The sequence below is a fragment of the Microtus oregoni genome, unplaced genomic scaffold, assembly GCF_018167655.1.
Source record: "Microtus oregoni isolate MIOR12 unplaced genomic scaffold, Mior012 000014F_ref0000157, whole genome shotgun sequence".
In the NCBI taxonomy this organism is placed as follows: domain Eukaryota; kingdom Metazoa; phylum Chordata; class Mammalia; order Rodentia; family Cricetidae; genus Microtus; species Microtus oregoni.
In genome coordinates this window covers 37756383-37783300 of record NW_024543073.1, presented here as the reverse complement: position 1 = coordinate 37783300, position 26918 = coordinate 37756383, and the positions used below count along the sequence as shown (strand labels likewise).

Below are 26918 nucleotides of genomic sequence, written 5' to 3'. Positions count from 1 at the left end.
GCCACCACACATGGCTTCTTGGTAAGTTTTTAATGCCTTGTCTTGGAGGGTCTGAGGAGAATGAGGTGAAGTACTTCATACAGGACCTCTCTCTAAGCCGTTGTTCTATAGGCTTTGCTCGTGCTATTAGTATGCACACTTACACGTGAGCGAGTTGATGATCATTAGTCTCAGTCAGGAGACACTGGGAGGTAGATTCTGTATTTTTACTGAACCTTAATGTCATATTAAGATACTTTGAGATCATATTAAGGTATATTTTCACGTGAGTTTGTGACTTTAAGATAGACATGTATTAAATGGAATATCTCAGAAATTTATAAATGACTACAAATATAAGCTAATCCGAATCCAGTGAACAAGTAAAATAAAGGGGAAGGCTCTGAAGAAAGCTTTCATATACAGTTTGCAAATAGATTTGCTATGTAAAATAATGTTTGCAGATAAGGCCTTTACTTGGAAAACATAAGGTACCAACTGAAAAAGATCTGTAAGGTTGCAGAGAGTGCTCAGGGGATCGAGCAGTGTTTTCTGTGAAAGTCTTAAAATGGAATTCATGCCTAGATCCCATGTGAAAGTGGGGGACAGAGCCTACCATACAGTGTTGTTCTATGGCCTCCACACGTGTTCACACATCTTATACACACAAGCAAAAATAATAGTAAATAACAATAAAATCTTAATTAAAAAAGGAAAAGCTATTGCACAGGTGTTCAATACACAACAAACACAGTGTGCACAGACAAAAGGAATGATGGGAAGGAAGGTCCACTGATAAAGAAACTGCAGCAGGCTTCATGTCAATAACAGACATAGATGAGATCATTCTGATGCAAATTCTAATGGTTATTAGATCTATGGAAATATATCAATGTTCACAATAAATAAAGATAAAATATTTGCTATCTATCGGGCATATTATCAATTGTGTATGTGTCTGCATGTTGTGTGTAAAGAGTATGTTCATTTCTTTGGTGACAAATGTATAGTTTGTCTACAAAAGGGTGCAAACAAGTTGGTTGTAGTTGCCTTCTGGGGGGAGTTGACTGGGAAGCCTTTTGAAGCTTTACCTTTTGTACATATTCTTTTTTAAACACAAAAATAAAATCAGCTATGTTCAGAGTCTGTATCCCATTTAATAGTTCTAACACATCAAATACATTCAAAGAGTTGCATCAAAAACAAGCAAGTCATGAAACATCATGATTCATAAGTAATAACCAACAATTGTTAATATTTCATATTCTATATTATCCACACAAGAATGTGTGCTCCTCTCCTTTAAATTCTTCTGCTGTTGGACCATCATAGGCCTGCAACAATGAGGTCTTAGCAGTAGCCAGTTCTGAAAATACGTAGTTCTGTATCCACTGGCACTTAAGATATAGTACACATTTTAACAGAAAGCAAAATTAGCAATTACTAGTCTGTTTCAGTTCATATATATCCTGGGAAAGTTTTCTTATAGCCTGCAGCTCCCTGAGAGGAGTGGGCTGTGAGCCACTGGTTGATTGCGTCTTCATACTTCCCTGGTTCTTTCTGCCAATCCTGATGCCACCTAAGGTGTGCTATGACAGCTGAGTAATTCTGTCCTGTGCTTTGTTTCCACATGAGAAACTGCTCCTTATTGTACTGATGGACAGAAGCAGACACTTTAGGGTAGTTTATAATAGAACGAAGCTTCTGGTCCAAAGAATAAGTAATTTCTAAAAATTCTGTAGCAATATTCGTTAGCTCATCTGGGTCTGAGGAAAGATCTGAAAGACAAGAAGTGAAAGTTATGTGCTGAATTGTTTTGGAGACTATCACTGTGACAGATACGGCATTAGGATTCATCTATTTTCCGTTCTCTGCGAAGATGGGCAGTGCGCGTTCACAGATCACACAGTGACCTCATATTCAACACGCTCTGCTGACATTACAACCCATAATGACTCAGTCATTCACACCCATGACCATGAAGCAAGGAATGGCTACAGATATACACCAACAGAGAAGCCCTTGTGTAATGAGTGAACAGAGATCTTCCTGTCACCATCCTACCATCCCATTTTTTCTTATGTGTTCTTTGATGTCACAAACAGCCAAATCCTCATAATTAGCAAGCTGGCTTAGAATGACTTGACTTGACACATAGGCGGTTCACAAGTGCCCACTTACAGCCATCTCACACTTCACAGCCAGAACAATCCCTCGTACAAATAACCACATTCACTTCTCACTACATCCTTTTTCTCTTCAAGCATATTATCACTAGGGTTTCTGAAAATTTCACTAACCAGTTCAATTGAGCAAGCAGCCATGAAAATAAGAACTCTTCTCAGTGAGGACCAGTGAGGAATACTGACAAGGGCTTCAGACCCACACACATTCCTTTTACAGGGGATGGGAAGACAGAGGATGTGACGGCTCAGGGTACCAATTCTACCAGAAAACAAGCAAGGCAATGACTTATGGGCATGGACTTCTGAGAGTAAGGAAAACTGTGTGCCGGGAATGTTTCTGTGGGTCCGTTTGGGTACACTAGCCAGGAGATGTCGAAAGGCACATGTAAGTCTGCCAGCTGACTAAAGATGGCATCTCTAGAGGAAAGAACAGTCCATGAATAAACGCTAGAGAGTTCTGTCATGGTCAGTGTACCTACTGATCCTTCAGGCACATTCACCTGTTGCAGAATATGTTGAAAGCCAAAAATTTCAACAACTGTAAAGATGTAAATGAATTTTCTTTAGTAATTCATTAAGTGGACTTATCCACTTAAATAGACAAAGTGCTCTGATGAGCTGAGGGGGAGGAGGGAGAGGAGAGGAAGGAGGGCTTTGTGAGCTGAGAAAGGACGATGGAATCGGAAACCAGGAACAGACAGCAGATTGTCATCACTTTCCATCATGGTCAGAGCGCTATTGGCTGATGTTTCTGTCCCACCCAGTCCCACAGCCGTTTAGTTCCAAATAAGCACACAGCAATCTACATTAATTATACACTGATTGGCCTAGTAGCTCAGGCTTCTTATCAACTCTTATAACTTATATTAGCCCATAATTCTTGTCTGTGTTAGCCACTTGGCTTGGTACCTTTTTCAGTGTGCCAGTCACATTTTGCTTGTTCTATGTCTGGGACACTACTGCAGGCTGAATTTTTCCTCTTCCCAGAATTCTCGTTGCCCTGCCTCTACTTCCTGCCTGGCTACTGGCCAATCAGCATTTATTTAAAATACAGCTGGTGGGGTACAGACCATTGTCCCACAGCAGAGCAGGGGTGCTTCATCATAGGGAGCTGCTAAGGTGTGCCCTTCTGATTAGCTGCTGTGAAGAACTGCTGGACTGCATGGCACTGGGCTTGAGGAACTCTGCTCTGACTTGGTTAGGTTTGCTGGGCCTGATGTAGGAGTTCTGCAGATTTCATTTCAGTGTCTATGAAGGTACCTGAGTTTCTCTGTTGGAATCCACAAATACATGTTCATAAACTTAAGGAAGTTAGTCCTCTGGCCCCAAAAGAATTATTTCTGTCAAGAATTCTAATATTTGTAATTAGGAGGGAAATTTTGGAAGTAATAAGTATTAATAGTGGCCTTCATACCTATTCTACGTGGGGATAAAAGATAAGAAAGACTCTAGCTGGGTGGTGGTGGCGTATGCCTTTAATCTCAGCATTCAAGAGGCAGAGGCAGGCGGATCTCTGAGTGCGAGGCCAGCCTGGGTTGTTACAGAGAAACCCTGTATCAAAAAACAAATAATAATGAGAATGATAATAAGAATAATAATAAATAAAGATAAAATAGGAGAAGAACTCTAAATAAAAAATTCAGTTTAAGAATGAGTTCCCAGAGAATGATGCTGAAAGGCATTTCGCAGGTGGAAGGAGCTGTGGGTTTGTGCTTAGACCCGTGCTGAACTTCTACTTTTATGACTTCCTAGATCTGAGGCCCTGCACAGCTAGCAAACTTCCTGTGACCCCCAGTTTCCTTCCCAGTAAGGCGAAGAGAACAATATGATCTCACAGGACCATGATTAACATTAAATAAAGTATCAAGAATGTACAGACTCTCCAGCAGCTAGGCATTGATCTCCTAGAATCGATGAAACTTAGGTGTAATGACAAGGTGTTGACTGGGAATGGAGAAACAGAACAAACATGGGAAGACATTACCAAGAAACACATGGCTACATGAGATCTGGAGACCAAGCTTCAGGTGCTGATGTGGGAAGCAGTGGCCCCTCTTCCATTAGTGAACACTGGTAACTCATATCACAAATGTTCTTCACCATCAGCAGTCACAGATAACAGAGACTAGATCTAAACACTCACTCCAAACCATGAGACTGAGATGACCTATTGTAGCCTGTCCCAGTATGAGAAGCAATAGGTATTCATTTGTTTTAACAACAATTATCCATTCCCTTGAGCATGTGGTGTAGAACACCTCATTCTACTTAGACTGGATCAAGAAGCTTACCGAAGAGCTGCGGCTGCACGGAGGCACCGTCAGAGTAGGCTATATACTTCCACTGGCCGGTTCGCAGCATGTAGGTGGAGGCATTTGCATTGCATCCATGGAATTCACTTAGGATCCAGGGCGGATGGTGCATTTTGAATGTCTGCTCATTTGCAGATGCCTCTGATGACAGTGTCAACAAAGAGTACCCACTGAGGGTCTGAGGCACAGCAATCCCAGCAATATCTTCGGAACAAAAGTAAAATGCCTTTTTACTAATTCATTGGAATTACCTTGAAACATCATTCCTATTTTCCCATCACTAAAGGTTGCAGACTAGAGAGCATATTCAGATTTTGTAACCTAACTGCCTAGACTGAAGAGCTCACACATAGACCATGTTACCTTGAGTGATTTAGTAAGTTCTCTGACTGTTCCTCATCTGTCTTTTAAAAATATTTTATTTATTTATTTTTATTTCTATGTGCATTGGTGTTTCCCCTGTATATTTCTCTTTTTGGAATGTTGGATCACTGGAATTGGAGTAATAGACAGTTGCGAGCTGTCATGTGGGTGTTGGGAATTGAACTTGGATCCTCTGGAAAAGCAGCCAGCGCTCTTAACCGCTGAGCCATCTCTCCAGCCCCATGTTTCCTCATTTCTAAGAGAGGTATAATAAGAGTACTTTTATCTCAAATGTTCATTTTTGGTGAAAACTAGCTAACTCACTTAAATTTGAGAACAGTGCCTGACACACTTAGCTCATGGGACAGTAATAAGGCCTACGCAAAGAGGGGCTAGTAGTTAAAAGTGATTACAGAATTAAACAAAAGCAGGTAATGTATTGTAGATAAAATTTATTGTTGCTGTGCCTTATGAACTCAAAAGTAGTGCACAGTCCATCCTGTGCTCGGGCACGGTCCAGCCTGTGCTCTGGCACGGTCCAGCCTGTGCTCCGGAGTGACTTAATGATTGTTTCACCTGTCAAATACTCAGAATAAGAGCACATGAAATCAATCACTCACAAAAGGGATGCATGTCAAACACTGATCTTAAGGACAGTGTTGGTAAAACACTGGGCGGTATTGGCATAAAACAGAGGTATTCAACAGTGGAACTGAATTGAGGGCCCAGATATAAATCCACATACCTGTGGACAACTGATTTCTGATAAGGAAGTTGGAAATACACAATAGAGAAAAAAGAAAGAAAGCATCTTCAGCAAATGGTAACTGGTCATACTGGATGTTGATATGTAGAAGAATGCAAATAGACCCATAGCTGTCTCCCTGCACAAAACTCAAGTCCAAGTGGATCAAAGACCTCAACAAAAAGCCAGATAAACTGAATCTGACAGAAGAAAAAGTTGGGACTAGCCTTGAATGCATTGGCATAGGAGACAACTTTCTGAACAGAATTCTAGTAGCATAGGCACTAAGATTGACAATTAACATGAAACTGAGAAACTTCTGTAAGGCAAAGGACAGCGTAAATAAGACAAAACAGCAGCCTACATATTGGGAAAAGATCTTCACCAACCCCACATCTAACAAATGACTGGTCTCCAAAATACATAATGAACTCAAGAAACTAGACATCAAAAAACCAGGTAATTCAATTAAAAATGGGGTGCAGATCTGAACAGAGAATTCTCAACAGAAGAATCTCAAATGGCAAAGGAATGTTATTAAAGAAATATTCATCATCCTTACTCATCAGGGAAATACAAATCAAAATGACTCTGAGATTCCACCCATGAGAATGGCTAAGATCAAAAACACAAGCAACAGCTCAATCTGCTCAATGATGTGGAGCAAGGGGAACACTCTGCCATTCCTGGTGGGACTGCAAACTTGTTCAGTCACTTTGGAAATCAATATGGCAGTTTCTCAGAAAATTAGGAATTGATCCCCTCAAGACCCAGCTATACCAGTCCTGGGCATACAACCAAAGGACGAGTCACCATACCACATGGATAGTTGCTCAGTTATGTTCATAGCAACTTTATTCTTTTTTTTTTTTTTGGTTTTTCGAGACAGGGTTTCTCTGTGGTTTTGGAGCCTGTCCTGGAACTAGCTCTTAGCTCTTGTAGACCAGGCTGGTCTCGAACTCACAGAGATCCGCCTGCCTCTGCCTCCCGAGTGCTGGGATTAAAGGCGTGCGCCACCACCGCCCGGCTGCAACTTTATTCTTAATAGCCAGAAACTGTAAACATCCGAGATGTCCCTTAACTGAAGAATACTTAAAGAAAATGTGGTACAGTTACACAATGGAGTACTGCTCAGCTGTTAAAAAAAAATGACATCATAAATTTGCAGGCAAATGGATGGGACTATAAAAAATCACCAGACCTAGGAAGACAAACATAATATGTACTCAATAATAAATGGATATTAGCTATAAAGTACAGGATTACCATGTTACAATCCATAGACCCCTGGGACGGGGAAAGAGAATAAATTTCTTAGGTGTACTGGGGATGAGTACGAATGGGAACAAGAAGGATTAGAAGTGAGGGGTAGAGGAGGGGAAAGTACTGGGAGAGACAAGTGGAATTGGGGGCATTTCTGGGGTAAGGTAGAAACCTAAAGCAATGAAAACTCCTAGGAATCCACGGGGCTGTGTAGTGGCATTTCATTTGTATTTTAATAAATAATGCTTGCCTGAACATCAGAGATTAAAACAGCCCCACTAGTCGGTTTTACAGACCAGGTAATGTTAACAAACACCTTTAATCCCAGTAGCTATACTAGTTTGCAATAGAAACCGGGTGATGGTGCACATCTTTAATTCCAGAACGAGAGAGGATTATAAAACAGGAGGAGACAGCTCACAGTCTCATTCTGAGATTCCTGGAGGCAGGATCACCATTTCAGACTGAGGTAGAGGTAAGAGCCAGTGGTTGGCTGTTTTGCTTTTCAACCTTCAGGTTGAACCCAATAACTCTCTCTGAGTTTTTATGAATGATGCTTCAAGGGTGAGCCTGACAAAGGCTCCTAGGAATGGGGGATACCGAACCTGAACTAGTTGTCTTATGTAACCAACCGGGTGTCTGGCACAATCGTCTTCAGAGAGGATTCTTTCAGCAGTTGATGGGAGCAGATGCAGAGACCCACAACAGACCCAGGCAGAGCTTTGGGAATCTTGCAGAGCAGGGCCAGAAAGGATTGTAGGATGCAGAGGGGTCAAGATACCATGAGAAAATGGCTCAAAGAATCAGCTAATCAGGGTTCATAGGGGCTCACAAACACTGAACTTCCAATCAGGGAGCCTGTATGGGTCTGACCTAGGTCCTCTACTATATGTTACGGTTGTGATGCTTGGGGTTCCTGTGGTACTTACTAACAGTGTGAGTGGGATCTTTCTCTGACTCTTTTGTCTACTTTTGGGACTCTTTTCTTCCTATGGGGTTGCCCCATCCAGCCTTAATATGATGGGATAGGCCTAGTTTTGTGGTAACTTTACATGCTATGTTTGGATATAGCTGGGAGGCCTGTCCTTCTATGAAGAGAAAGGAGGAGGAAAGGATCTGGGGAAAGGAGAGGGAGAGGGGGAGACTGTAGCTGGGACTAACGCATGAGAGGAGGAGACACAAGAGGGAGCATTTCAAGCCAACCTGAACGAGAGTGCTCGACACCGACGTGCTGCAAGAAAGGAGGAGTCACTGGTGGACCAGAGCCAGGACAGCTCCTGAAAGGCCTCAATCCCGTGCCCAACCGAGCTTGTATTCTCACTTTATACTGTAAAACCACAAGGTGGGGCAGACAAGCAACAGAGATTTTACAGAAACGACCGGCTGTGAACTGGCATGTACCCCATGTTATCTCCATGTAGTAGCTCTTTCTCCAGGTCGTTCTCTTCCTGGTAGTGAGCAGAGTCATGCTGGGCAAAGAGGCTGTACTAGCAGTGCTTTAAGTGAACCACTAAAGAAACAATAAATCAGTATCTAATAACTACTCTTTTCTACCTTATTCTACTTTAAGACAAAGGCATCCAGTGGGAAAGTGGCCAAGGCCTGGCTACATGTGGTCATTGCTCTGCAACAAAGGGAAACCAAGTGACGAATGAGCAACCAGAGACAGAATTCCAAAGCTAGAAAGATGTTCAAGCACACAATGACAAAGGAGACAACTCTGATTTAAATTAACATCCAGGCAAATAAAGGAAGAAAATAAGAACCTGTACTGCTTTGATTTTTTTAAGGTAGGTATTTCACATTTTACCATCTCCAAAGTAGAGAAATAAGTTATCTTTCACCAACACGTACAAGTCAATGGTGATTTTTGTAAAATGTAATGCCACAGAACAGAACTGTAGTATTTAAACAGTGATGAACTTAAATGACACTTCTGGGGACTGGAGAGATGGCTCAGCAGTTAAGAGCACTGACTGCTCTTTCAGAGGGTTTGAGTTCAGTTCCTAGAAACCACATGGTGGCTCACAACCATCTGTAATAGGATCTGATACCCTCTACTGGCATGAAGGTCTACATGCAGAGCACTCACACATAAAATACAAATAAATAAATAAAATCAAAAAGCAAATCGAATAAAACATGAGGTGCCATCCAGTAAACTTCTTGTTTACAGGTTCCCATGATGAGTTCCTGCCCTGACTTCACTGGATCATGTACAAGCTGCAAGATGAAATAAATTTACTCTGCTAAATTAAAACGCAACAGTTTTAGACAATTTTCTATAGTCTATGACCTTCAATAGAAACAGCAGTCCAAATGTTACTACTCCAGACCTTTGGGTATCTCTACAGACATTAAGAAGCAGGATATAAAGTAAACAGTGTACAGCTAGGAAATGTGTTTGAGGGGACATATGTTCACACTATTAGACAGAGAAAGAATGGCCCGTACAGGCTCACATATTTGAATACATGGTGGAGCCTTCCCAGTTGGTGGAACTGTTTGGGAAGGATTAGGAAGTGTGGCCTTGTTGGCGGAGGTGTGTCACTTGAGGCAGGCTTTGAGGTTTCAAAAGACTCATGTGATTCCTGGTGCTCTTTCTCTGCCTCAACGTATGGATCATGATGCAAGGTCTGAGCTGTTCCTGCCACCATGCTATGCTTTTGTTCCCCATCATAGACTCTTAATCTCTGAAAACATAAGTCAATTAAATTCTTTTAATAGTAGCCTTTGCCATGGTGCTTTGTCTCAGCAATAGAAAAGTGACTGATGGGCCCTGTAAAAAGTGGAGAGAAGATTCAGTAGTAGAAATACTTATATTCTAGGGAGGTGGTGGCAGAAAGTTGTATATAAGTAAAAAGATAAAGGTATGCATCCCAAAATCTGATGTGTCTTATTTTATAGTCATATCCAGACTGTGAATTTTTTGAAGAGAAAATGACTAAAGAGAGTGAGGGCCATTAGAACTGGGAACATTGTCCTTGTTTCTCAGAGTACGAATCTGACTCAGAATGAGAGAGTTGGTCAAGTTAGTGGGATTCTGAGTACTTCACTTGTTTCTCTCCAGCTTTACAAACAAGTATTTCCATAAACACAGTACTTACCAAGCATGGTAGGGTAAATATCCACAAGAGAAACCACATTTGGTACTTGTATGTTGGTCTTAATTCCTGGTCCCATGATCAGAAGTGGAACATGGGTACTCGCTTCATACATACTCATTTTATAGAACTGGCGGTGTTCCATGGCCATCTCGCCATGGTCTGAAGTGTATATAACAATGGTTTTCTGAAGAAGATCTAACTTGCGGAGAGCCAAAATAATTTCACCTACCATAGAAATCAAGAAAGTTCTTTGGATTAGCTTTAGTTCGCGCTTTTTTTGCCACACCAAGTTCAAACGAGCGCACTCAGAGCTTGTTGCAATACTTCTTACCACCTAGGTAGAACCTCATGGCCTCACATGCTTTCTCCTCAGCTGACACTCAGTATCTGCCAGACCACCTCTTTAGCTTCTGTCAGGGAACACTGAGACCAGAGTGGCTTCTTCCTCTCAGTGCCTCAAATGGGGACAGACAGACCAGTCTGGATGTCACTCTGGACATGACTCTGATGTTAATGAGACTGCTACCACTACTGACTCAAGCTTTCTGCACAAGAAGAGGGGTGTGGGGCAACCCTAAATTCCCAGCTATCCCTTCTCCTAGCCCCTTGCACAACTGCCATGGTATGCTCTTAAAGCTGGCATAGTTGTGGATATCCCACCTTAAAGGAGGAGGAGCCATGAGCATATAGTGGGACTTGGGAAAAACTGAGCAGAGATGTTCCAAGAGACCTTGACTCTTTGACTCGAAAGTTGCTCCTCATTGGAATTATGGGAATCACAATAAAGCACAGTGCAGAGAAAGGAGAAAATATCTTTATTTTCCTAGGTCTTGAATTTGGGGAGTGAAGGTCTATATTAAATGCGTGCATTTGAAGGTCCAATCAGAGTACAGGGAAGGCACGTGGACCTCTGTTTACCATGACTTGATGCTAAGAAGCAGAACATTTTTGGACAATAGATTGACCATGCCCTCTGAAGAGCAGCAAGTACTCTGAAGCACTCTGGAAGACATTTTTATTTTATTTTATTTTATTCTTCTCTCATATATTAAATCCTGGCTGCAGTTCCCCCCCTCTCGTTTCTCCCACAGAACACATTTGAAGATGTCTCAAATGATACTGTGAAGCAACCATGAGTGCTATGTTGTCTTCACAATACCTTAACCTACCATCTGCCCCTCCCCTAAGACTGACATTCCCAGTATTCACAAGATTCATATTGGACTTTTCTCATTTTAATTTAGATATGAGTGATTGCACAGAAATAATTTCACCTACAATTTTTTTATCAGAAAGTGACTTTTTCTATCTTTACATAAAAATGTTTCTTGATAACTAGTGATATGTCATGAGCATATGTGACAAATTAAATCTGTTGGGAGAAAAGTTAAAGAGATTTTTCTACTCTTAATTCCTCTGTGTCTCTGTCAATTTAACTCCCGACGTCCACTCTCCCAAGAGTCCAAAGGTGTTTGCAAAAACCAAACTGATTCTTCTACATCAGTGTTTGGAAAGCGGAACTTTTTATCTCCTGGAAGCTAAGCTGCCTCTCACACGCCTGTCACGTTCAGCCAAGTACAGACAAGACCAACAGTGTTTTGTTTTAAGCAGAAAACAGATTTCTATGACTTTTTATGTATGAACAAATCTGAGAACTTATGAATAATTAAAACAGGAAGGGCTCTTTTCCTCTGTTGTTAGTGTATTTTTATGAGTCAGTATCTCCAAGGTTCTACATCTGAGGGATTTATGCAACCGCTTTAAGAGATCTCTGAGGATGCTCCTGCAAGTCCCGACCGACATTCACAGCGTGTTGGAAAAACAGTGCCCTGTTCTTCCTGCAGTTGCTTATTAATGATGCCACCCACCTAGCATGGCATCTGTCTCTGCACACATAGCATAATAAAATGCTCTAATGTTCTTAATTTCCTTCCTGGTAAACTTCCCCGTGCAGTTTTTGGTATAGGAAGAGTAATAGTCCACAGGGTGCATTTCCGACAAAACTGACCACTTTGGGATTTTGATGGCATCATAAGCTACCTGAAAAAGAGAAGAAAATTCTTTATACCAGCAAAGGTATAATACCGTTTCTTCCCACAGGCCAACTTCACAATGTTTCATACACAGAAGGATGGAAGAGAATGGAAATTAAGCACTCAATTCTCCAAGCAAGAATGGGCTGAGTAAACCTATTTCTATGATCAGGAGCAGGAGTCTTTCAGATTTGATGAACTTTTTTTGAAAAGTCATAGAGTGAATTTGTCTTCCAATGATAAATCCATGAGACACTTCACAAAAGGGGAAAATGAAAGGAAACTCAGAAAGATGAACATTCAGTAAAGAAACAAAGCATGCCAGTGCTGAAGTGGATTCAAACCACACATATATGAGATAACAGAAGAAAAGGATGCTCTTGGAATGCTAATGTGTGCCATCTTGAAGGATTCAGATTCACAATCAGGATGACCAGTCTGAAGAAAAGGATTGAGATTTACATTGAGAAACTGGTAAAAATATTCACACCAAAGGAACTCTATATTGGAAGCCAAAAAGTTAAAGTTAGGAAGTTGACCTAAATAGAGAAAGAAATATGACAATTTGCAAAGCCAAGGGAATATGATTGTTATAGAGAGCTGCACAGGGGAGGCGGTGGCCCACACTGCAGGTCAGGAGATGCACAGGGGAGGCAGTGGCTCACACTGCAAGTCAGAAGCTGCGCAGGGGAGGCAGTGGCCCACACTGCAGGTCAGGAGCTGCACAGGGGAGGCGGGCATGGCTCACACTGCAGGTCAGGAGCTGCACAGGGGAGGCGGGCATGGCTCACACTGTAGGTCAGAAGCTGCACAGGGGAGGCGGTGGCCATACTGCAGGTCAGGAGCTGCACAGGGGAGGCGGTGGCCCACACTGTAGGTCAGGAGCTGCACAGGGGAGGCGGTGGCCATACTGCAGGTCAGGAGCTGCACAGGGGAGGTGGGCAAGGCTCACACTGCAGGTCAGGAGCTGCACAGGGGAGGCGGGCATGGCTCACACTGCAGGTCAGGAGCTGCACAGGGGAGGCGGGCATGGCTCACACTACAGGTCAGGAGCTGCACAGGGGAGGCGGGCATGGCTCACACTGCAGGTCAGGAGCTGCACAGGGGAGGTGGGCAAGGCTCACACTGCAGGTCAGGAGCTGCACAGGGGAGGCGGGCATGGCTCACACTGCAGGTCAGGAGCTGCACAGGGGAGGCGGTGGCCCACACTGCAGGTCAGGAGCTGCACAGGGGAGGCGGTGGCCATACTGCAGGTCAGGAGCTGCACAGGGGAGGCGGTGGCCATACTGCAGGTCAGGAGCTGCACAGGGGAGGCGGGCAAGGCTCACAATGTACCTAGTATGCTCTCTACAACACTGATACCAGACATCTCTGTGTATTCAGCACAATGTACTAAATAATACATTTTCTTTCTCTATTGACAAATCATGGCAAAATTTTAACTATTTTGACAGATGTTTTTAAAATTTTTAGAAAAAATGATAAACTCTTCCTTTGACAATTAAGATGGTTTTTCAGTTTCCTTTTGGGTGATTATTTTTAGCAGTCTGAACTAGGAATATAAGGCCAGCCCACACTGCAGAGATAATGTCTTCCATTTCCTTCTTATAAACATACCATATGCAACTCTATACAGGTAACAAGCACTAATATTTTATTTTCAAAATACTATCCTTTTAACAAACTCATTACTGTTTTAGTTTAAAAGTATAAATTCCCACCGGGCAGTGGTGGCAGAGACCTTTAACCCCAGCACTTGGGAGGTAGAGGCAGGCAGGGGGATCTCTGTAAATTCAAGGCCAGTCTGTTCTACAGAGCTAGTTCCGGGACAGCCAGGGCTGTTACACAGCGAAACCCTGTCTCAAAACAAACAAACAAAAAACAAAACAAAAAAGGAAAAAGTGTAAGTTTCCAATTTTTCCATAAAAATAATAAAAGTAAACCTGAGTTGGCACCAGGGGCTCTGCGTGTGACATGAATGTCTACTTTTGGCACACACAGAATACTTACCTTTTCAAGCCAATACAGAGACGTTTGAAAAGTAGAAGAGCCGAAGTTTTCCCCTGAAGAAGGTGAAGGGTAAGGGTGGGGCAGATTCAGTCCCAGGTAAAGCGCAAATGGCTTGGTGGAGTTAATGGCTTCCTGCCTCAGCCAGTCCACGGCTCTGTCTGTATTCTGCCAGTCCCCTGCCATCACTCTCCTGTTCTTGTCTGGGATAAGATTAACCACAGGCCTGCCTTCTTGTCTGAGCAAGAATGCAACGTCCCTTGTCCACGCTTCCACACGGTTACTGAGGGTATAAGAACATAAGCAGTTCAGAAAGCATTCACGCTGCCTTAGAAACTGGCTCTACAAATGCTGGAAAGAAACAGGGAAACAATGTTAAGATTTCCTTAAGTGTTTAGATAACTGTATCACAACACATCTCAGTTAAAAAGTTAAATATCACATCTTTAAAAACCATGGAATATAATTAAATATTGATTCGTGCTAAGGTTATGACAGATTGCATAGACTAGTAATTTTTCTTACAGAAAGATATTTAGTTGTGCTGGCTGGTCTTATGTCAATTTGACATAAACTAGCGTTATCTGAAAGGAGGGAACCTCAATTGAGAAACTGCTGCCATAAGATCCAGCTGTAAGGCATTTTTTAAATTAGTGATTGATGGGTGGGGGCAAGCCCCTTGTGGGTGGTGCCAGCCCTGGCACATAGTCCTGAGAAAGCCATGGGGAGCAAGCCTGTAAGCAGCACCCCTCCATGGCTTCTGTGTCAGCGCCTGCCTCCAGGTCCCTGCCCTGCGTGAGTTCCTGTCCTGACTTCCTCCAGTGATGAACTTGATGTGGAAGTGTAAGTCAAATAACCCTGTCCTCCCCAAGCTGCTTTGGTCATGGTGATTTAGCACAGCAATAATAACCCTAAGTAAGACATTAGTTAAAGTATTTCATATTCCTAGTAATTTTCTTTTCCATTGCTTTCTCTGCTAAGAATGCCTATGCTACTCCAGTTGCTGGTAGGAATGCTGGTTTACCCATACATCTTCAACTATTTATTTTAACCTTACTAGGAAATTATAAAAAGTCTGAAAATTCTCATATTTTTTATATGCCTAATTTTTAACATTTCTAGCTTCCTATCAAGAAAGAGGTGGTAAAAGAAAGGCAGTATTATTCACAGCAACTGCAGTGAGAAAGAGCCAACAGACAGGCAACAACTGGAAAGACGCAGAGTAATCAGGGTGTCCTTAAGGTGGGGGCAAATCAGGTCAACCAAGGAACAATTTGGGGGAGGTGGCTCAGTAGATAAAAGCACTTGCCACCCAAACTTGAAGACCCACGTTCATTCTCCAGAACCTACATGACGGAAGAAGAGAACGGATTCTAGAAAGTGGTCCTCTGACCTCAACACGCACCACGGCATGTAAGCATGCAAGCGTCCCCTCTTTCTCTTCCCCCACCACATACACACAGAACTTTTAAAAGAAGAAATTAAACGGACTCTCAAAAATTTCACCAGACTGCCAGGCACAGTGGTGCATACCTTTAATCCCAGGACTTGGAAGCCAAGAGGTAGGTAGGTAGGTCTCTATGTTTGAGGCCAGCCTATTCTACAGAGAGTTCCAGGACAGCCAGGGCTATCCAGAGAAACCCTATCTTGAAAAACAAGCAAAAAAAAAAAAAAAAAAAAAAAGCAAAAGCAAGACAATCAAAAAACAATATAACCCCCCTAAAACAATCTAAAGCCGTCATCCACCAGAGAGAGTATAGAGAAAATGTGCTGTATACACTAGAGGAGTGCTCAGCCCAGAAAATGACGCTCTGCCATGTGTGCTGTGTCAAGTGGAATCAGGCAGGCACAGAAGACAAGTAGGGCATGGGCTCACTCCCTGAAAAAGTAGATCTGGAAGCTGGGACTAGACTTGTGGTTCTCACAGGCTGAGGGGAGTGTGGCATGGCATAAGTGGAGAAACACACACTGCGGGATCAACATTATAACAACGTCCTAAGCAGAAAGCCATCCTGCTTTCCTATTACGTGGTGAGGTAGGCAGATATTTATTAAGCACTTCAGAATATTAAGGACTCTGAGAGTTTTTGCCCCGAGAAGGGATGTATGAGGATACGGTGATGGTCAGCTCTGATAGCTAAGTTGACAGGATCTAGAATCACCAAAGAGACTAACCTCAGGGTACCTCTGAGCGAAAACGTCTAGATTAGGTTAACTGAGGTGTGAAGAATCACTTAATGTGGGCAGTGAGAAGGCACCAAGCCTTGGTGAGGCAGGGTACCCCAGGTGAGTGTGGGCTTGGAGCTGGGGGCCCGACCTGCATGGCTGCTCCCACTTACCTCGACTGGCCTTGTCACAGCCAATCTTCCCTTCCCCCAGCTCTGCACTTCCGGTTTACCACTTGTCCATTCCCTGGTGAGGCTGGACTGTTACCTCCATCCTGGTCAGCTCCTGAGCCCTCAAGCCTGCAAGGTCTTGGCAGGCTAGAGTTGGCCAATCAGAAATGGGCAGATCCTGCAACTCCTCCCTCTCCCGATAGGCAGCACCTTCCTTGGCTGAGGTCTTGTAATGAATAAGAGAAGGAAGTGAGCAAGCAGCAGCTTCCAGCCCTCTCTGCCGGCTGACTCAAGTTTCAGGGTTATGAGCACGTCACGCTCTTCTTGTCCTGACATCCCTGATAGCATGAATGGTCCCTTTGAACTGTGAGCCAAATCCCACCCTTTCTTCACGATGTTGCTTTTGTCAGGTATTTTATGGCAACAATGAGACAAGTAACTAATATAGAGACAAACTATGATTTGTGTATTATACAATGTACACATTTTATAGAAACATTTCATGGCACGCCATACATAAGAAAATTTCCTAGTTACTTTTCCATTGCTGTGATAAAATACCATGACCATGGTAACTTATAAAAGAAAGCATTTATTTAGGGTTTATAATTTGAGGGGGCAAGGACCATCATGGCAGGGATCACGGGAGCAGGCAGACAGGCATCATGCTGGAGTAGTAACTGAGATATTACTTCTTATTTCATAAGCAGGAGGCAGAGAGAGCTAACTCAAAGTCCACCTTCAGTGACACACCTTCTCCAAGGCCATTCCTCTTAATCTTTTCCAAACAGTTCCACCAAAAGGGACCAACATATGAGCCTATGGGGGCTCTTCTCATTCAAATTACTACATTCTACTCCCTGACTCCCAAAGACTTGTGGTCATATCATAGCGCAAAATTCATTTAGTCCAACTCTAAAAGGTCCTTATAATCTGTCACATTCTCAACACTGTTTAAAAAGTCAAAGTCCAGAGTCTCTTCTGAGACTCATGGCAATGTTAACAGTAAATCACAACCAGTTAACATACCTGTCATATATAACAGCACAGAATATATATTAGCATTCCAAAAGAGTGCAGTGGAGGCATACTGAGAGAATATTAGACCCAAGCAAGACCAGAACTTATCAGGGCAAACTCTAGATCCTTGACTGAAGTCAAATGGCTTCGATGGCTTAAAATGCGCAGCTTTGCTGACTACAACACACTTCTCTCTGTTAGTCTGGTCCACTCCCTTATGCAGGTCGCTGCAGACACCCCATGGTTCTGGTGTCTCCAACACCATCCAGGCTTCACTATTACAGGTTCGCCCAAAGGCCTGCCTCTCAGGGCCTCCACACAGGGACTCCCCTGAGTTTCCTTAATCACAGGCCAAGGAAGATCCCATGATCCTTCACTCCTGTACCCTTCAGGACTCTTAATACAGGAAGCATGTGGCCCCATGCTGCCAGGTCTGTGTGCCCGCTTGGGATGGAACTCGGCCCCTCCCGGAATTATATTTGCCTAAGTTTTCCTTGGTAGCTGCTTTTTAGGAGGAATAAAAATCTTCCACAAATTGCAGGGTTAGCTGGGTAGGACCTCGCCTGAGCAGCTGCTATCATGCAACTTTGACTCCATCGGCTTCGGCTCTAACATGGAATCTCCTCTAGCTGTGCATCTCTAACATGGAATCTCCCCTAGCTGTGCATCTCTAACATGGAATCTCCCCTAGCTGTGCATCTCTAACATGGAATCTCCCCTAGCTGTGCATCTCTAACATGGAATCTCCCCTAGCTGTGCATCTCTAACATGGAATCTCCCCTAGCTGTGCATCTGTAACATGGAATCTCCCCTAGCTGTGCATCTCTAACATGGAATCTCAGTCCTCTAGCTGTGCATCTCTAACATGGAATCTCCCCTAGCTGTGCATCTCTAACATGGAATCTCCCCTAGCTGTGCATCTCTAACATGGAATCTCAGTCCTCTAGCTGTGCATCTCTAACATGGAATCTCCCCTAGCTGTGCATCTCTAACATGGAATCTCCCCTAGCTGTGCATCTCTAACATGGAATCTCAGTCCTCTAGCTGTGCATCTCTAACATGGAATCTCAGTCCTCTAGCTGTGCATCTCTAACATGGAATCTCAGTCCTCTAGCTGTGCATCTCTAACATGGAATCTCAGTCCTCTAGCTGTGCATCTCTAACATGGAATCTCCCCTAGCTGTGCATCTCTAACATGGAATCTCCCCTAGCTGTGCATCTCTAACATGGAATCTCAGTCCTCTAGCTGTGCATCTCTAACATGGAATCTCCCCTAGCTGTGCATCTCTAACATGGAATCTCCCCTAGCTGTGCATCTCTAACATGGAATCTCAGTCCTCTAGCTGTGCATCTCTAACATGGAATCTCAGTCCTCTAGCTGTGCATCTCTAACATGGAATCTCAGTCCTCTAGCTGTGCATCTCTAACATGGAATCTCAGTCCTCTAGCTGTGCATCTCTAACATGGAATCTCCCCTAGCTGTGCATCTCTAACATGGAATCTCCCCTAGCTGTGCATCTCTAACATGGAATCTCAGTCCTCTAGCTGTGCATCTCTAACATGGAATCTCAGTCCTCTAGCTGTGCATCTCTAACATGGAATCTCAGTCCTCTAGCTGTGCATCTCTAAAATGGAATCTCAGTCCTCTAGCTGTGCATCTCTAACATGGAATCTCCCCTAGCTGTGCATCTCTAACATGGAATCTCCCCTAGCTGTGCATCTCTAACATGGAATCTCAGTCCTCTAGCTGTGCATCTCTAACATGGAATCTCCCCTAGCTGTGCATCTCTAACATGGAATCTCCTGCTCGGTCAGTCCTCTAGCTGCGCATTTCGGGTTCCCTTTGCCCCGCTCATTCTCTTTTTACACAGACCTGCATAACAAGCAATGACACCACAGAGTCAACATCAGGTGGTCTTAAAATGTCCTGGACCAAGAACATCATTCAATGTTTTTCAGTTTAGACTCAGGCAAATTTGGAGACAATGTCAGGAAGTTGCCATATTTTTGCTAAAATATCACAAGAATGGCAGTGTCTAATATTGTTCCCCTCTGAAACCTTGAGCTGGGCCTCCATAAGTCCACACTGCTCTCTGTAACACTGTCTTCCAGGCTCCTATGAGGATGTCTCATTAATCCCCATTTATAGCATTCAATGGCTTTCCTAATCCAAAGCCCTTAGGTCTTCCACATTCCCTGCACGGGCAGCATGATCAGACCTGTCTCTGCAGCAGAACACTCCCTGATTCCAGTTTCTGTCCTACTTACTTTTTGACTGCTGTGATAAGAAACTACGACCAAGGCAACTTATCAAAAGGCATTTATTTGGACTTACAGTTTTGGGGTTTATGATAGTCATTGCAGGGAGCATTACAACAGCAGGCATGGTGCCGTGTCAACCCACAGGCACGAGGCAGAGAGAACTGACTGGGAATTGTGTGAGCTTCTGAAAGCTCAAAGCTCACCCCCAGTGACAGACCTCCTCTAATCAGGTCACACCTCCCACCCTTTCCTAGTCGTTCTACCAACTGGGGTAAAGTATTTAAATATATGATCCTATGGGGGCAGCTCTCACTCAAACCACCACAAGTACATTTTCTCTATAAAAGTAAAGGGAAATATTTTCAGGAGAAATCTGTGAAATTCCATGAAATAATGGGAAATGTAAATCACTTCAGAAAGGCAGGAGTTGTAAGGCTTGTTGACTGGATCCACATCACTCCAATCTTTCCCACAGAACAGATGTTCATTCTGCACCAGGAACTGCCACAGACAGTTTCATTTATTCCTGTTACAGTATCTTCAATGTTAACCAGATAAGACTCAGCTGTTCAATAAGTGAACAGATTCCAATTTACAAATAGGAGTCCCCAAACTTAAGGGAAATTAAGGAATCTTCCCAAGGTGAGAAGGATGGTAAGCAGGATAACATCACTTCTCACACTGCATGTTGTCTGCCCTCCTTTCTGCTAAATTCTTTTTTTTTAAAATTTATTTATTACATATACAGTATTCTGTTTGCATGTATGCGTGCAGGCCAGAAGAGGGCACCAGATTTCATTACAGATGGTTGTGAGCCACCATGTCATTGCTGAGAATTGAACTCAGGATCTCTGGAAGAACAATCAGTGCTCTTAACCTCTGAGCCATCTTTCCAGCCCCCTCTGCTAAATTCTTAAGGCAAAGCAGAATACAGGGTGAGATTTTACCCAGAAATCCCGGCACCTTGGACAACAGTCCCTGGTGAAAGCACATTAAGGACATGCATTAGCGCATGGCATGAATCCAGAATGTCGGCAGGCGGGGTCATATAAACCATGCTGGGTGTGGCATTCTAATGAAATCAAGGAAGAATAACTCATGGGTTCAAAGCAGGTCAGTCATGTGATAGATCAGGTGTACATTTATGGATCACTGTTGAGTCCAGTTGGAGGCCACTGATAACTCAGGGAGGAATGACAGGAGCCTGAGGGGGGGCAGACGGTGAGCAAGCTGGGGATGCTCTCCAGCAGAAGGGACAGCTCCGTGATGGGAGACAGAAGGGGCAGGCGGTGAGCAGGCTGGGGATGCTCTCCAGCTGAAGGGACAGCACCGTGATCGGAGACAGAAGGGAGGAGTGTGGCTATATTTTAGAGTTTAAACAGAAAAGGGGAGAAATTTAATATCAGAAATAACGGCAAAATAATACTCAGAGTATTCTAGCATTGGTTTAACCACAAACTCACTGCACTGCCTCCTTAGGGCTTGCTTAGTAAATTACCACAGAATGAATCACTTAAAGCAGAGTGTGTGCTTCCCACCTTTAGAGACGGGAAGTCTGAAGTCAGCCATCAGAGCCACACTCCTGCTGAAGGCTCTCTGCCAGACTGTGCTGTGTCTTCCTGTGATTCTGTCACGTCTGACTTGTTGCTATCACTCCAGTCTTTGCTTCTGCCCTCAGCTGTCCTCTCTGTGCATCCCTGCCTTTCTCTTCTTCCAATAAGAGTTGATCCTAAGTATAGAGTGTCATCTTGAGACCTTTAACTAGTTATAACTGCAGTTAGGATCTATTTCCAGATAAGATAACATTCTGAAGTCCCATGAAGTTTGGGTGGAACACTATTTAATTTGTCACCTTATGACACTTAGTTTTCAATTCTCTCACTTGCCATGGCTCGCCACTATTAATATTGTCACTCTCAACGATCACTTTCTAGGCACAAGGTGCTACCTAGTCTTCTGTTTTTGTTGTGAGTCCCCAGTGTTAGGGAACTGAAGACCACACCCAGGTTTGTAGGCGGAACTTTAGGACTCGGGATATGTTTTTACATTAAAGTGCACAAAGTAAACAACACAAAGAGAAGCAGGGGTGAAGAAGCATAGGCACAAGCTTCTGTGCAGAGAGCTCAGGGCACCCCCGAATCTCCCAGTGTGGAACTGTGACGGCGGGGGAAGCGCTGCCTCTAGTCCATGCATGTGCAGACCCTGGTGACTCAGACACACCATACCAAAAACCTGTCTCCGAAGAAAGCTGATTAACACAAGCACCCCAGCACACGCCTACAGTTACAGAAAGGTGGAAAACACCCTTGAAACCTGAGTTTCCAGACACCAGCCAGGGCCAACCATATGGGTGGGCAAATATTGTTAAGGTAAATTTCAGGCCTGCACGTTAGCACTTCCCTGCCCTTCTTGTCCAGTTTAATCATCACATTAGCGGAGTTCAGAAAGAGTAGGCATGTTCAAAATTACTAGAATTCAAACTACAGTAGAAAAACTAGAATTCAAAACTAGGCCATTACTCTTTACCACAGTGTGCAGCTGCTTGTTTGTTTTTGTGGTGGTGTGGGTAGAACCCAGGGCCCTGTGCATGCTGAGCGCCTTGTCTACCCTGGAGCCAAAGCCCTAGCTAAGCTAGCTGCCTGCCATTTGAAGGTTTACTAAAATGAGAGGAAAGTTACAATAGTTTCAAGTTCTAGAGAACCCTCAAAGGTAAATAGGCTACTGTTACAAAGACTGTAAAATGAAAAAGATATATAACGGAAACTCACAAAATAATTCAGAGGCTAAGCTATTTCACAAATATCTAAATCCATTAACCATAGATATTAATGTTTTAGACAAAAACCCATCAGAATGTTAACAGTTTAATATTTTAAGAAGATTAAACGAAGTTAAGCTTTAGCCAAATTGGCATACTCAAGGGAGTAAGGGTAAAGTAAGCCCTGTGGTAAAGTAAGCATGCAGAGTCCATGAGTGTGCAGCAGGGGGCAGCATTTGCTTTCATCTTACCTAACGGAATGATGTCCTGAAGTATAGTCTAGTTTTCCAAACTTCTGAGTCTGATAGCCATGCTTCTCCATGACATCCATCCATGTTGTATAATTTGGATCAAGACCCTTAAAATTATTCCAAGATTCTGTTAAGTGAGTGAAGAGGCCACTCCACATCGCTGAGGTGAAAATGAAAGGAATGGATGAAGGTTAAAACTTAATCTTTACTGGCTGTTTCAGTCTGTGATCTGGAATAAGAAACGCCATCAGCTTCAGCAGATCCCGGGCATTTCTCACTGGTACCCATTTTATCGGAGGGCAAGCCCTACAAGGATTTCTATTCACCAAGGCTGGAGGTTAAGTTGATTAAGGTATTTGTTGTATTTATGGCTGGAATTAAATATAAAGCTTGCACATCATTAGTGTTTTTCAGTCAGAAAAGCTTTCTGTATGTATTTTCTTCTAGTTTTTTTAAACCATAAGTTAGAGTACTGACAATTATAGACATAATTTCCCTTACCTTTCAAGGACTTTCCTATTCATTATCTTTTCACTAGGTTTTTCTAAGAAAAAGAAAGGAAAAAGAGTTCTGCTTGGGAAGAGCGTCCAGAGAGCTGCGGACTCTTCCCAAAGCCTCGTGGAAAGACATCCTAGACACAGAACTCTCTTGACATCTGCTTGACAGCCAAAGGAAGAAATGAAACAGCAACACAGGAACTAGACAGCATCCCACGCAAGAAAAAGCTTTTCTTCCGAGAAACAAGAAATTCAAATTCAATTCTAAATCAAAGAAATTCTTCAGAAAAATTAAAAATTCGAATGACCCGAACATTGACACCATAGAACACACAACAGTTACCCCGAGGTATTTTTTATTAGGTACCAGAAGCGACTTTACAATAGGTTTTAAAATAGGTTTGCGTATGATATTTCACACGTAGATGTCGTTTTAGGGATCCGCCCGTTCCATTAGCATTGTCATACCTGCACGAGATGGACAGCAGATGGGAGAGTTAGTGTAGGCATTCAGGAAGGTAGTGCCATGAGCTTTCATCAAGTCAATAGAGGGAAGTTTTACTACCCGACTTCTGGGTTGAAATGTTAGTCTTCCATCCTGAAATAAAGAAATCCAACCACTGTTGGTCATCATGTACACAGAGAAAGCAGAGGACAATTTTAGATGACCATTCTTCCCCTTCCACTTTAACATTTATTGTGCAGACAGCAAACTCAGACCATCAGTATAGTGTATCACTCCATTTTGCTCTCGGAGGCACCCCATTCCCAACCTAGTCTCTCATCTTTCTACAGTCACTCTCTCCTTGAACAGGAGAGGTGGTGGCAGCAATGTTCTTTTCATTTCTATCTGCGCTTGCACACGAAAATGTGCTACTTTATGATGCTGCTTCATAGAGCTGTTACTCATACTTAAACCAATATTGGGATACAAAAGCCAAAGACAGGAAGCTAGAAAATTCGGGTTGTTAAATTAAGAAAAGACCATGAAATGCTAAAATCCAAGAAGAAGGAGGAGGAGGAGAAGAGGAGAAGGAGAAGAAGGAGAAGAGAAGGAGAAGAAAAAGAAGGAGAAGAGAAGGAGAAGAGGAAAGAAGTAGGAGAATATGTTTGTATGAAATCTCAAGAAGAATAAAAAGCAAGCACTGAGCTATGTTTTAAGAATCTAGTACCTAAATAAGACTGGAGAGAGTTTTATGCTCAAATCCATTTGCATATATTAAGTTAAAGTGCTTCTTGGAAAGTTCTTTTGAAGAATGAAAAAATAATTTAAAAATTATTTTAATAAACTTTAAATACCTGTGTGTTTATGTGTCAGGCACCTTGTAACATCTGAGGATACAATGGTGAGACAGAATAGAGGCCCATTCCCAGGACACCCACAGCCCACTGGGAGAGGTAAAAGAACACTAGTAAATTAACTTCGATTATGCCCAGTCTCTGCCTCCTGGGTGTTGGGGTCAGAGGCAGACATTACCATGCCCTCCTTCTGTGGTGCTGCTGGTTGATCTCATGCTAGGTGAGGACTGTACCAAATGAGCTACATTGCAACTGTGGCTCTGGTTCTAACACTTTCCAATTGCTGCTTCTGAGCCATGGCATCATTCCGGACCAAGGAGAACCAAAGGAGAAGTTTAAATGTCACGCATTGTTCTAGTGTATCCTATTGCTAGGACAAACACAACCACGACTCAAGGCTTCTAGCATAATATTGCTATGAATAGTCATATAGAAGTTTTTGTGTGAACTCTGTTTTCATTTCTCTTAGACACAAACTCATAGGAATAGAATTGCTGGATTGCATAGTAACTCTAGTTAAAATGCTTTCCAAGGTGGCTTTACCACTTTACAAAGCATTCTCCACAGCAGTGTACGAGGTCTCCAATTCCTCCATAGTCTCACAAACTGTGGTCATTGTCTATCGTGTGTGTGCGGGCATCTGTAATTAGAATACGGAAGAACTTCTTATATGTTAACTGTTCAAAATAACACAACGGTTTCATACTTTGAACATATTTACCTCCTCCCCCTCCTGGGACTCCCTGTATCTTCTCAAATAATCCCCTAATACTTTCATGCCTTCTTGATTCTAACTATCCTTATGGGAATGAGATGGTTTGATCTACATAGAGTCTCACTATGGTTTGACCTACAGTTCCCTAATGATTATCAATGCTTGTAAACGTCTTATGTGCTTATTGGCCACCTGTGTATATTCTATGGGGAAATGTTTTTCAAATCTTTGGCTCCTTTTAAGTTGCCTAATCCAACATTATGAAAATTTATACTTCCATTTTCATGACGAAGTCTTTAATTCATAAACTTATTTTAAGTTAATTTTTACATATGGTGGAAGACAGGGCTCAATTTTGTTCTTTTAATTTAATTTGAAATTAAATATATGGATATTTAATTTCAGCATTACTTGTTTATCCGAATTTATTTCTAGACTCTTAAATCGATTCTATTGCTCTGAATATTTATCTTTCTGCCTGTAACATATTATTGTGATTATTGTAGCTTTGTCATAAGCTTTGAAAGCGAAAAGAATTATGTTTTATCATCCTTCTTTTTCAAGAAAGTACTTTTTTTTTTTTTTTTTTTTTTTTTGTCTTTTTGAGACAACAGTCCTGGCTGTCCTGAAACTTACTCTGTAGACCAGGCTCTCCTTGGAACTCACAGAGATCCGCCTGCCTTTGCCTCTCAAGTACTGGGATTAAAGGCGTGCAGCTCCACTTCCTGGCAAAAGTAGATTAAACTATAACAACTAATATTTAAATCACTGGTAACACAATTATTAAATGTCAAGATCAGTGGTTCTCAATCTTCCTAACACTGAAACTCTTTAATGCAGTTCCTCATTTTGTGGTGACACCAAAGAATAAGATTGTTTTGTTGTTACCTCATAACCGTAATTTTGCTACTGTTACGAAATGCAACCTAATTTGATATTTCCGATGGTCTTAGGCAACTTCTGTGAAAAAGTGGTTCGAATCCCAGAGGATTGCGGCCCATAGATTGAGAACCGCTGGTTTAGAAAATTAAATTTCCTTCATTTCTTACCCAAACATTAATTTTTGCAAGTGTGGGTCACTAACACGTCATTTTGGAAAACAAATAAGTTTTAATGGAAATGCACAATGCATTTCTCTTCATAACTTACTTAAACCAGGATACATTAAATAATAATGGCAAAAATGCTTTGGTGGACCAAGTCTGGTATTAAAAATTCGTGAAAATCTCCGCCCGTGGCGCGCGGGTGTAGTGTCTCTAGAGAGGCTGAGGCAGAAGGGTCGCCAGAGCCTTTTAACTATTACTTTGCAGGTATGCACGTGCGGGACCTCTCAACCCCACGGTTCGCTCTCCCTGAGGGCTCTCAGCAGGCTGTGGCGTCCTTTCGCAGTCCTCCCTCTACTTACGAAGGAGTCACTGGCAACGAGCACCACATTGGGCCTCTGGGCCACTTGCAGCTTCGGCTCTTGGGTTCCGGGGGTGGGCGCCGCGAGCGCAGACGCCGCGACCACACACACCCACAGCGGCAGCATCGCCTGCAGGCGTGTGCAGACGTGGCCACTGAGCAGGTCTCCTCTGGATTGCCGCCCAGCGACGATTTGGATTCTGTATACTGAAGTAATGTGGGGGGCACCGCGAAACTACAACTCCCATCAGGCTCAGAGCATGCGCATGCGCAAGCATGGAGTCCCGCTCTCACTCTTAACCCGCGTAAAGACCATTTTAATCAAATCTCGAGCTAATGATCGCTCAGCAACTTCCCATCACGAAAGCGATGCCTGCGGAAA

At 42.9% G+C, this 26918-nt stretch overlaps 1 protein-coding gene across 1 annotated transcript; it reads right to left on the bottom strand.

The window, feature by feature from the left end:
• Positions 1–1124: 1124 nt before the first annotated feature.
• Arsk (arylsulfatase family member K) lies at positions 1125–26769 on the bottom strand. Its single transcript, XM_041663491.1, has 8 exons — positions 26538–26769; positions 23587–23716; positions 22622–22781; positions 13999–14278; positions 11824–11995; positions 9956–10180; positions 4457–4681; positions 1125–1757 (listed from the first exon to the last, which is right to left on the bottom strand). The coding sequence occupies exons 1-8, from the start codon at positions 26661–26663 to the stop codon at positions 1438–1440; spliced, it is 1638 nt and encodes a 545-aa protein (XP_041519425.1). The 5' UTR covers positions 26664–26769; the 3' UTR covers positions 1125–1437.
• Positions 26770–26918: the final 149 nt, after the last annotated feature.

What these genes read in the sequence shown, in the direction of transcription:
- Arsk (XM_041663491.1), bottom strand. Translation starts at nt 26,663, where the DNA reads ATGCTGCCGCTGTGGGTGTGTGTGGTCGCGGCGTCTGCGCTCGCGGCG. An exon ending in TCGTTGCCAGTGACTCCTTC is followed by an intron (nt 23,717 to 26,537) that starts GTAAGTAGAGGG and finishes TCTTTATTTCAG; the next exon opens with GATGGAAGACTAACATTTCA. An exon ending in CTGCTGTCCATCTCGTGCAG is followed by an intron (nt 22,782 to 23,586) that starts GTATGACAATGC and finishes TTTTCACCTCAG; the next exon opens with CGATGTGGAGTGGCCTCTTC.